This window comes from Zeugodacus cucurbitae, chromosome 5 (assembly GCF_028554725.1).
Source record: "Zeugodacus cucurbitae isolate PBARC_wt_2022May chromosome 5, idZeuCucr1.2, whole genome shotgun sequence".
NCBI classification, from domain to species: Eukaryota; Metazoa; Arthropoda; class Insecta; order Diptera; family Tephritidae; genus Zeugodacus; species Zeugodacus cucurbitae.
The window spans coordinates 60,064,705-60,076,722 of NC_071670.1; the positions used below are offsets into that span (position 1 = coordinate 60,064,705).

Sequence of the window (12,018 nt, forward strand, 5' to 3'; positions counted from 1 at the left end):
CTCTATACGATACAGTACCTGCCGGGGTAAGCAGAGGAACATGAAGATCCCCACACTTTTGGAAAAACCAGGTGCAGAAGGGTCTGGCCGCACTTCAGAAGACTATATCAGAGCGTTATTCCGATTTGCAGCAACTCATAGTCGGAGTAGGACTGAGTTGGGATTTCCATAACATATCTATTCCACTCGAAGGATTAGTTAATCTCAAAGTTTACATCCCCAAACATACACAAAAATTACCACGCAAACTGTATAAATTTTCCATAAATCATAAAATTGGATGGAAGGCTCTCTCAAAATCTCCGCGGAATAACATTCCGACTAGTTAAAGACTATTTCGAAACTATTCTACGGCAAAATCGACTTTATTCTGGGTTTGGATCAAACTTTATTTTGTCAGGAGATTGAGGAATGAGTAAAAAAATTTCGAAGTCGGATTTTCGAAGTCGAATTCGAAGTTCGAAAAAAATACTTTTTAAAAAAATTATTATTAATTATAGGATATAGGTACTAAAAAATCCAAAATATAGATAAAACTAAATTTTCTCCTTAATTCAAGGATATATAAAACATTTTCGTCAGACACCATGAAGGGTCAAAGATTGATCTTCGAAAAAAATAGAAAATGTATATTTCGAATAATACTGAACCCCCAGTTGTTTCCATATATGATTGCTTATATAAGCAGTTTAAGTGTTACGAAGTGGTTCATTACACTGTACAACACTCAACACTCAAATATCTAATAACACAAAAGATACCTATATATAACATGCAGTCAAGCTAAATGAAAATATCAACTAATTTTAAATGAAATTCAGTAATTTCCAAACCGCATTCGCCGAAGCCATAACTACTTATTACAGCCGCGAATACAAGTATGGAGTAAAGAGCGACTAAACGAGATGAAAAAACGCGCAAAAATGTGCAAATGTACAGCTAACTAACTGTGGATGAGTTCAAGTGTATGAAAATGCACAGAAACATACAAACATACATACACACATACTTACATATATATGGATGTGTGTATAGCTACATAATACAACATGACTGTGTTGACCAAAAAGGAAGACGGAAGCTGTTACGTGCAACAAAATGTTGCTGCTGCGGTTTGTGCCACACACACAAAGTGGACATACACGCGGTGAAAAAATGTTGCGCACTTGGTTGAATAGTTAGTCGGTCGGTAGCTAACTGCCGGTTACAGCAGCAGCGCAGCAGAAAAAAAGCCATACACAGAGGCAAGTGGAAAACAAGTGCGGCATGTAATGCGATTTTTTACTTTGCGCACCAGTTGGTCGCCGCCGATACATAACTGAGTTCAAATTTTTTTCGAGCAAATTTTTTTCAACTAGACTCCTCTCGCTGAAACTCCTTTTTTTTTTTGTTAATTTCTGCTTGCCACTTTTAGCAAATTCGTAGCGCACTAAATTTTCCAACGTTCGCTGTTATTTTTTTTTTTGGACTAACAGTGCTTTTGCGGTTTTCATTTAAACTTTTGCCGCGCATTTGTAATGCTGCGCTGGCCAGCGACAGCGCTAACGCCAACAACCACAGCCATTACCATAAGCAGCGTTATCTCTCTATTGACGCTCGGCCACCTCAATGGTCGACGCTACAGCATATGCATGCGATAGCATTTGAAGGTGTGCATGTGTGTGTGTGTGTGTGTGTTGCAAATTAGTGTAATATCAAAATAGGTTTACCACTTCCTCGCGCACTAAACTCAGCTGAACTGTGTCGAACTGTGATGCGGTGAATTCACTCACTCGATTGGACTGCAAAAACACACACTGCAAAAGGTTGGGTCCTGGCTGCACAACGCACACATATACTCTCAAACACATACACATACACGTAAAAACGAATTTCACGCGTCCAGCGATGGCGGAGTAGCAAATAGTACACACTTGAAAAGCTCTTTAACTACTAAGCCGCTGCGAAACGGCAGCCACTGCCGCATATGTATCACTACCTTTCTGTATGTATGTATGTGTGTGTGTGTGTTTAGTCAGCTGTTGTAATGCTAGTGACTACTTCATTCTCATATTTAGTTTGTAAAGTCGAGGATGAGCTCATGTAACCCCCGTCGTCATCCCGTTGACCCGCTGCTGCCTCTACTAGTGAAATGTGTGTTGTTGTTGTTGCTGGCGTCTGTTACTTTTGGTGGTTAACTTTCTCATTTTATTGATGTTGCAAGCAACATGCGGTGCAGCAGCAACACCAGCAACAGCACCAACTCAAATGGTAGCACCAGCAGCTGTAGCGTGCTTGACCGCAGCAAAGTTGGAAATGAACTGGTCGACAGTCGGGCTCAGCGGCAATAACATTTGTTGTTGTTGTATTTTCGTTAAATAGAGTAATTTTGTTAAATAGAGTATGTGCAAATGCAGAAAAATGTATGTAACATACACATAAATATATAAAAGTGTTTATATGTGTCTATTTACAAATGAGTATGTTTTAAAATTTTCCACTCCGATTTTTCTCTCGCTTTTTTCGCTCATTTCAAATATATAATTACGAAGTAAATGCCTTGTGATTATAATAATTATGGTATTTAAGAAATTTATATTTATTTTATTTTCATTTTTCAAAGCCATGTCAATGGATAACATAATACTGTGAACATATCATTGTATATAAAAGAATACAGCGATAAGAAGCCATCAGATCGTAGACACTAATTTTTTGGAACTATTTTCAAGGTTGTTTTCGAAAATATCAAATCGAAGAAATTTTTTATATATTTTTCACACTAAATATGTAAATATAAAGATAGACTATAAAGTTTAAGGAAACATGAAAGATTTGTAATGAGACCAAAGAACTGCAAGCTCTTTTTATACATAGATCCAACTATTTAACAGTTCCTTAAAACAAATTCCCACTTTGTCGAGAAAACCCATACCTTTTTACGGTTCAAAATCAATCAATCATGTCTACCAGAACCTTACGTTACTATACAATAACCTATAGTCTTTTCAATTGGTTGAAAATTGTAAATTTGACATTAAAACAGACCATTTTTTTACCTAAAATTTTCAGAACTACGACCTTTTGTAAATTTTTGATATTTTTTTAAATCGTAGGTCATTGCATATGAAATGCCTTCAACTTTAATAAGCTTTTTGATTTTTTTTTTGTTTCAGCTACTCATTCGGCCGGAATCATGTCAGCAGTTGATGAAATTTGTTTTGGCACCTCCGAAGACTGCACATAACTCCATAATTTTTCAATATTTTTGTAAAAAAAAATCTTAAATTTTAACTGAAAATATACCTTATGATGTCCAAAAAACTTCGAAACATTCGATCGAGTACTTTCTTTTAAAAACTTTCACAAAAATCGCCCAATTTTCTTGGGTTACACTGGTATAGCCCCTTCACTGAAATGGTATCCAGCTGATTTTTTGTGGCGTCCAGTTATCTCATTCAGCATCTTAGTGTTTTTGTGTATGAACCTCTACTCAATATATAGAATATATTAACTATAGTACACTCTGGTGAAAGATAATATGAAAGAAAACCGTGAGTCGAGATACACTCGGTGTTCTCTCTTCTAATAGAGAACCGTTTTAGACTATATATAACTACGTGATCTCTTCTCTAGCTATTATTAGACTCTGTCGCAACAGGCAATGGTCAGAAGATAAGGGTTTTGAGCCATCTATCAGCATATACATACCGGTTGAGATAACCATCTACATATATATTTCTATCTATATAAACCGATCAGGAATCAACCAAAGATCTATTATAGATAAACACGATGTGTGTTGAAAAAATAACGGTAATTTTCGTTTAGAAATTTACATTTATAAACATTTATTTATAAATTCGTCTTCATTAATGTTTTCGCCTTCAAAATAGTTCCAATAAGATATTATGCACTTAAGGCAGTGCTTCTTCCAATCGTCGAAACACTTCTCAAACTTATGGTTGTAAAACGTGGAAAATTCCAAGGTCCAAAAAGTCACACGGAGTCACGTCTAGCGAATATGGAGGCTGGGCATCGTTACAGTATTGTTTTTGGCCAAGAATTCACGAACAATCAACAATATGAGCTTTTCCCAAACGAAAATCTTCAAGCTCATGAAAACACGCCTAACCTTAGCGGCTGCTACACACAACGTAACCAATGAATATAGCTCAATATTATATTCACAAAATTTTATAATATCAAAATTTTATTTAATCTGTGGCACTTTGACAATTGGACTCTCAAAATTACAATTGAAATCTTACAATTCCCGTTATTTTTTGAACACCCGATGTATACTCAATATTTTAATTTCACTACCGTCTCTTATTGTATGGTAAGGCCGCATTGCACTGGTAATTTTAGCGCCAATAAAACTAATACATTCCGATTCCAATTAAAATTTCCAATTAAAATTTGTAAATTTACAAGTTAAGTTTTAAACTAATAAGACCACGAACATACTTCATATACTCGTCTACTCATATCAAATGCACATTACTGACCGCATCATGCTGCAACAAGAATAAAACCATTTCATGTAATTGAAACCGCAAACTGACATCTGAGTGAAATGTACGAAGTGGCGGTTTGCCGTACAACGTGAAAAAAATATGGCAACGCCACAACACGTCGCATTTTATTGCCAAAGTTCAGCGCAGTTCATTGTGCCCAAGTACAAAGCACTGCGAGTAACAGTTGAGTAGACTACCATGCTTTGGCGGCGCAAACACATATTTTGGCTGCACTTTGTTAAAATGTTTGTTATTGTTGTTACCAAAAACAAAATAAATGAAAAATTTCACAATTGGCTTAGTTGCGCTGAGCTCATATCTTACTTAACATATATACTTGAGGTTGAGGGTCAGCAAAAGCCAGGCCTTCCAACTCGTAGCTTTACAGGTTTATTTTAAAATTGTTGTATTTGTAAAAGAAAATTTCTCTAAATTTATTATACATTTTAACCCTTGCATTAACTGCTAATGACACAAAAATTCCTAGAGGTCAGCCATGCGCACCATTAAATTTATATAAAGCAAGCCGATAACATCTCAAATGTCTTAAAGATAACAATTATTTTCTCTAAGAATTCAATTACAAGATGATTGCAAAAATAGGCAACAACAAAAAATGCGAAATGGAAAATTTCCAACCCGCAAAAAGGGTCAAAGGTGACAACTGTAAGTGGCTAAGCGAACATTTAATGGGGTAAACCTATAAATCGTCAAACAGTTTAATCGCCCCAGCAATCAAAGCACAGCCACGTAAGCACAAAAAAAAACTGGCAAGCGATTAAAACTGCGCACAGCGGTATTGTACAACAACAAGTTGGAAAATATAAATACTTTATGTAAAAATATTTTTATTTCCCCACCTCTCGCCGTTTTGATGACTCTTTTTGCTGTTGTAGCAGTGATGGTGGTAGTCAGCGAACGGAAATGAAATCTATTAAATACGAGGAGAAATGCCAACGAATAAGCAGGCTATCGCAATTTAGCCATATAATGCCAAATGAGTGCGATTTACAAATACTTGACTATAATAAATAGATACTCCTCCATAGTAGAGCTGGAGTATACCCAACAGGTAAGAAAATGAGGTTTACCACTTGATTCGACATCCGGGAGTTACTCGAAATTTGCCGAAGAATCCCGACTCATCGATGTTTAGAACATATGAGGGTCCAGAAATCACCAGGACCTACACTCAAAGCCAATGTTTTGAGTTCATCATTTCCATACAACAGGTTGTATAGTCAGAGAAGTCAATTATCAAAGCCTTTTTGACTGAACACCTACCTAATATATAGGGTTTGTTATAGTACACTCAGATGAAACCAGGAGTCAAGATACAACCGGATTATGGGCTCTATGATTATGGGCTCCCTTCTCCTGGAACAGTTCAGCGATTATTAGACACTGTCGCAATAGGTAAAAGTCTGAAGTTAAGAGGTTGGAACCATCGATCAGCAATATACAGACCGGTTGAGATAATCATCTATATATTTCTAGTTATGGGATTAAAAAACTTCTCGATAAACATATCAGAATCTGCAGATTATTCAAAAGCCGCAGACTACACGATCACGAGTCTTCTCCTTGTCCTAATACTTAGGTCCCAGGAAGGTGGAACTTTATTGTATCTTTAGAGACACCCAGCAGATAATATTAAATTTCCATTTCTCTCATAGGATCCACTTAACCTTACTTTCTCGACCCATACTAAGAACTCGGACCACTAATGTGCTTACTGTAACCAATTCACAACCAAGAATTTCTCTCAGGGCACAAACGCAAGCACGCGAGTAAATGAGTGAAAGCAAATTGAAATTGAGCTAAGCGAGGGTAAACGAATAAAAAAATATAATGTCACTAAAATCCATTAAAAAGGGATACGCTAGCAAATGCGACAACAGAAGGCCAAATAGCGACTCACCGACCGATGGATTGTTAGTGAGTTGGATGGAGTGGCTATGGGTCGTTTGGTTTGCTGGTCACCGCTGCAGAAAAACGAAAGTAGAAAATTCAATAAAATGCCAGATAACTCAATGTGCGAAAGACATAGAACCCCCCGCACGGCGGTGCTCTAAACCCATGGCGCCCAATGAGCGAGAAAAATCGTCGATGAGCGAAAATTTTCCAATGAGAAAAAAATTACAGAAAGATAAAGAAAAGTTTAAGTGAATTTCAATGTAATTTTTCTGTGGCAACTTTACTAGTATGTGTTTATGGCCAGCGAGGGGTGGAAGTCAAAGAAAAGATGTGAGAAAGAGCCACAAAATGCTGCACTCAATTTGCGCTGGTATGTTTCGCCACAGTGAGGAATACAAAGTCTCTTGAATGGAAGTCGCTTGTCGCTTTGGAGCGGTTAAAATACAAATAGTCGTAATAGATCAAAGTGTGGCGGAGGGGGGCACAGGAATGTATCAATTAGGATTTATTAAGCTGAAAAAGCATGGAATGTCGTCCCCGCACTAACAAATTCATCCGTCACGTCAGGCGTGTAGACGAAACGAGAAGAAAGACATGCCTTACGAGCAGAGCAACAAAGTCTTCTTTTTTATTGAAAGCCACAACGCTCTCTCTGCGGTCAGCTGTCGCGGCATATTGCAGACAATTTGAAAATAATTGTTTTTGCGGTTTTGTACAAATCGTTTTACACTCCAACGCCAGCATTTGTCTTCCACTTACAACGCCCTGAGTGCCCCCTCTTATCCGTGTGTTCTTTCGTCCAGTGGCAAAGTCTTGCTGCCTTAGTGCTTAGACGCCTTGCTGCCTGCTCAAGTTGCCTCAAGTTGCGCGTTTAAAATATTTAACGCCTACCCGCCCGCCCACTCAGGCCATTGAGTGTAGTGAAGCTGGTAAGTAGAACTTTTTAATTCTTTTCGGCATCCAAGTTATTTGCTTTCTTTTCGCTTGGTTTTTGCTGATTAACTTTTTCCACTCAGCTGCTTTCGAAAAAATTTTATTTTTTATTTCAAATTTTCTACTTAGCTACTTGCGCTTCTGCCTTACACCGGACATAGCTGCATATGCCTATTTCCGGCGCGATAAGCAGTTTAGCAGTACTATCTCGTACTAAATAAGTTAAAAATTTTGCATTTCCATTCGCGTTAACTACACAAAAGCGGATTAACTTTCAATTACATTTTGCCACGTTCTCTTTCAGAGAGAATAACTTTGAGTTTTCGAAAATAAAAGAATCTTTAAGCAAATTTATTTCTTTTTTTTTTTGGAAGGCAAATAATATCTGATTCTTACATTTGGAATTAAATCTTTTATGGAAAATATATGAAATATGCCTTGAGATTAGTACCCTAATTATTAAGAATTTTCTACCTCAAAGCAATTTAGAAAATATTACACTAAATTACTCGAAAGCTACTCTTCATCAAAAATACAACCATCGATAGGTTTAGTGGTTATCAGGCGATGCACCTATGTCTTTGGGAGGCCCGTTGTGACCATCGGTAAATTCTAACTATTTTCAGAAGTTAGTTGTCGAACCTGTTCCAAAATGCCCCGACCAACATTAAGTATACCACCATCCGGTATTTAACAAGTGCTTCACAACTCTAGTTAGAGGAAGCTATGCCTTCACAACGACAAACATCAACCTTAGCTCTGTCATGCAAAATTTTGATCTTTACTATCTCTCTCTCTCATGTAAATTCTTACCGAAAAACTCAATCCCAACTAGTAGCAGCTATATCTCAAGTAATCCTAGAGTTTAAATTTGTTTCTACTATATTTTGAAACTCCAAAACCCAATTTTTTCTGAAAAAAGGTCTTTCCTATAACCTTCTGAACTAGTGAAACACCATATGGCACGTTTATTACTAGTCCTTTGACTCAATAGAGTTCCCAACACTTTTGACGAATTAACAATCTGATATATTTAAGTCATTATCTATCATGATACCCTCAATATTCCACTTGATAATACGACGTGTGTTCAAAAAATAACGGGAATGTTAAAATTTCGCTATTTTAGTTTGTTAATTGTTCGGGAATTCTTGCCCATAAAACAATACTTCAACGATGTCCCGCCTCCATACCAGACATGACTTCGTGTGTCTTTTTCCTATTTCCAAAAATAAAGAAAACCTTATAGGGCCGCCGTTTTACAAGCATAGATGAAATCGCTGAAAGAGCCAAAGGCTAACCCAAAAGTCGAGTTTGGGAAGAAACGTTGGCATAAGTGCATAATATCGAATAGAGAATATTTTAGACGAATGAATAAAATTTTTTTTTTAAAAATTCCTGATATTTTTTGAACACATGTCGTATAGGTATACATATAGTATTTGGATTCGATTTGACGAAAGAATTCTCAACCAAGTAAAATTTTGCTGAAGGTATCTAGCAAATCTAGTAACACATCAGAAGACAAAGAACTTCTCCGTTACGTTCGATACTAGTAAGATTTAGAAATTTTTGAGACGATTGTTTGAAAAATCCGAATTTGTATTGATGCTGATTTACAAGCAGCGAGTGTTTTTTGGGTTCAGTTCGCACTTTCTAAGCATAGAAAATGATGAACTTCTTCTCTTTTACAGCTCTAGGTGCTGAACAAAAAACAATAAAACATAATTTTTAATTGAAATAAACGTGGGATATTTTTGAAAGGGGACAGTCATTCATTTTCATTCGCCCAACATGACCCACAAAAACTTTTTTACAACTACCACGCGCATGGCATAAGTGCATTAGTGCGGCAATAAGCAAGATTTGAAGTGACCCTTAAGCTAAACATCTTCACACTCAACTCGCATAAAGCCGCATAAATACATTGATGTTGGTAAAACAACCAAAGATATTCATCACAGTTGCGTTGAAGTCCCAGTTTTGTGGTCAAAAACGCCGCCGGGCCAATTACTATGCACAAAGCCATTACATAAAACTCCATTAAGCGGCCAATTAACAATTCAATCACGTTCGGTTCATATAAAATTTCATTAATGTTGAATTCATGTTTATTTTCTTAATTTTTCCCCTCTAAACAAAGCAACAACAACAACAACAATAATGAGAAAAAAAGAGTATTAGTGTCAGCTCGTGGATTTCAATTGCAATTGTCTACATACTTTTAACAATTTATTATTTTTTTGTTTTCTATTTTTTGTACAGAAAAAAGTTCGTTAACCTCGCATGCGGCTTCAAGAAGTAGCCAAAAATAAAATTTGGAAATTAAAAAAATAAAAAGTATTACTACTTACCCAGTACAAACAGCATGGCGATGGCCAATGTTAACATCTGATGTTGCTGCAACATGTTGCTAGTGTTGGTTGTTGCTTGACTTTTGCTTGCGCGCTGTTTTTAGTTTGCTCTCTAAGTTTGCAATGCTCTTTGTGTTGTGTAGCACTACTTTTGTTGTTATTGTTGTTTTTTAACTCAGTTTTTTTGCTTTTTATATTTATATCCTTGACTGCGACGCTGTTGCGAATTGTGATTTGTGTTTTGCGTTGTTTCTCAACACTTTTATGAAATTATTGCGCGTGTTCCGGTTGCTAATATTTTATTGGTTTATTTGATTGCTTATTCAACAACAATTTTTTTTCTTGCCACTTATGTTGTACTTATTTATGTACTTGTATGTACATATGTTTTGTATTTCCGGTCGTAATTTCAATGAACTTTCACAATTTCTTTTATGTTTTGGTATATCTCGCCAAACTTTTCCTTAATGAGATTATTTATTATATATTTTTAATTTGCCATAGAAATACTCGCATATAATTGCTTTAGCTTCAGTTTCTCTACTTGCTTCAGATTTTTTTTTTTTTTTTTGATGTTTTGAATGATTTGTTGAAAGAGATAAATGGAGAAATTATGAAGTGAAGAGAAGTAAACAAATGTTAAAAATTACTTTTAAATGCGATATAAATAATTATATCATATTAAAAACTGCTTTTAAACCATCAAATATATTGCCGTGTTTTTCAATAAAAATGAACACCCTTTAAAAACCTAAAAAATTATAAATTTTTAAGCAAAACATTCAAGTGAAATTCGTATGTTCTTCAAGCTTTATTTTTTGTATACAAATTTAAAGCGATGCTAAAATAAATATTTAAAAATATAATCGAAATTTTTTTATGGGAAAATTTATAAGATTAATATTAACATTATCTTCTAAAAGATCACACCAGAATCAATCGGCAGATAATTTAACAGGGAGATTTTTGACCAGTTTTAAATTCATTTCGTAACTGTAGAGGAAAAAGGAAATATTCTTAATACACCAAAGCTATATGTGAAACAAAAATCTACACGATACATCATGAAACAGTCAGAACACCAACTTCTCAGGGGAGTTTTGGAGTCTTATTTCTGTTAAGAACTCTTATGTCTCATTCGTATGCCATCCTACCAGCCTGGAACATGGTAATGAACTTAAACTGCCTAATATGGACCGAATTGACAGTTGAAATGCTCTCCCAACAAACAAAGGACACATATATGAATATTTTCCTTTTATTATAAAACGAAAGAGAGAACGACGAACACATCTGATAATAAGATATAAGAGTAATTCTCGCAGAGATTTATTATGAAACGAGTAACTTTATAAAGAAGAGAGAACGACGACAGTAGTTGTTGTGAAACTTATAGCTTTCATACTATAAAACAAGACCAAGATAGCTCCGGAAATACAGAGGCTGAAAGAGACCGACAAAACCGCTAAGGATTGTAACGTAATCATATTCATCCCACAAATTAAAAAGAAAAACACATTCGATCCGGAGCCTTATTGATATTGTGAAGGATCTTGAACCTATTGAATCATAGGAAAAATATCTAATATACTATTCGAATATCCCCTGAATTATATGATTATCTTTTTATAGTGACAGCTGTAAAATTGGTCTGAGATCTTTCCTGAGTTAATAAGTGACGACATAAAATATATGGAAAATAAATAGCAGATAATGTTAGACAGCTAAAGTCAATAAGCAAAAATCTAGAAATTTATAGGAAGTCAAGGCAAGTTTATCCAAAGCAGCCACTGCTTACACAAGTCTGATTCTCAATATAGATCTTCGATGTCACGTGGGCACCAGAGGGACTGTAATGTTATTCGTCACTCGGATTCTTGCGAGAGAATTAATATATTTGAAATATTTTTCCGAACAAATTCTCATATTTATGGATCTTGATGATACCCTAGAAGCTTGAAGATCATTTAAATAGTACAGAATCTCCGTTCTTTGACGAACGAGAGTAAAAAAACATACTTTTAATTGCCATAAAAGTAAAGAAAGATGGAAAATTACAGTAAAATGTGTCACAGAAAACTTTCAAAGAAAATAGGAAATGATCTGCCACTAATAAGGATCAAAAATATATATGCGGCACTCAATTTCTCACAGCTATAACATTTACCCTTACTGGTCAAACAACAAAAAAAAAACAATGAATAACACAAAGCATTTGCATGATTCAATGCACCCTGAATAACTTAATATGTGAAGTATTTATGGCAAGAAATTCACTTAAACTGGGTGTGTAAGCTGCACGTCTGCGCACTTTG

At 35.4% G+C, this 12,018-nt stretch overlaps 1 protein-coding gene across 7 annotated transcripts in view; it reads right to left on the reverse strand.

The window, feature by feature from the left end:
* Nucleotides 1-12,018, reverse strand: part of LOC105209950 (protein obstructor-E) — a 159,694-nt gene that overhangs the window by 147,310 nt on the left and 366 nt on the right. For 3 of the 7 annotated variants that reach the window (XM_011180633.3, XM_011180632.3, XM_054232515.1), the window contains exon 2: nt 9,704-10,166. In XM_011180633.3, coding sequence (XP_011178935.1) covers nt 9,704-9,758 — 55 coding nt within the window. In that variant the 5' untranslated portion in view covers nt 9,759-10,166. Of the gene's footprint in view, nt 1-9,703; nt 10,251-12,018 lie in introns of all 7 variants that reach the window. The other 4 variants (XM_054232513.1, XM_054232514.1, XM_054232516.1 and 1 more) reach the window with 2 other exon arrangements.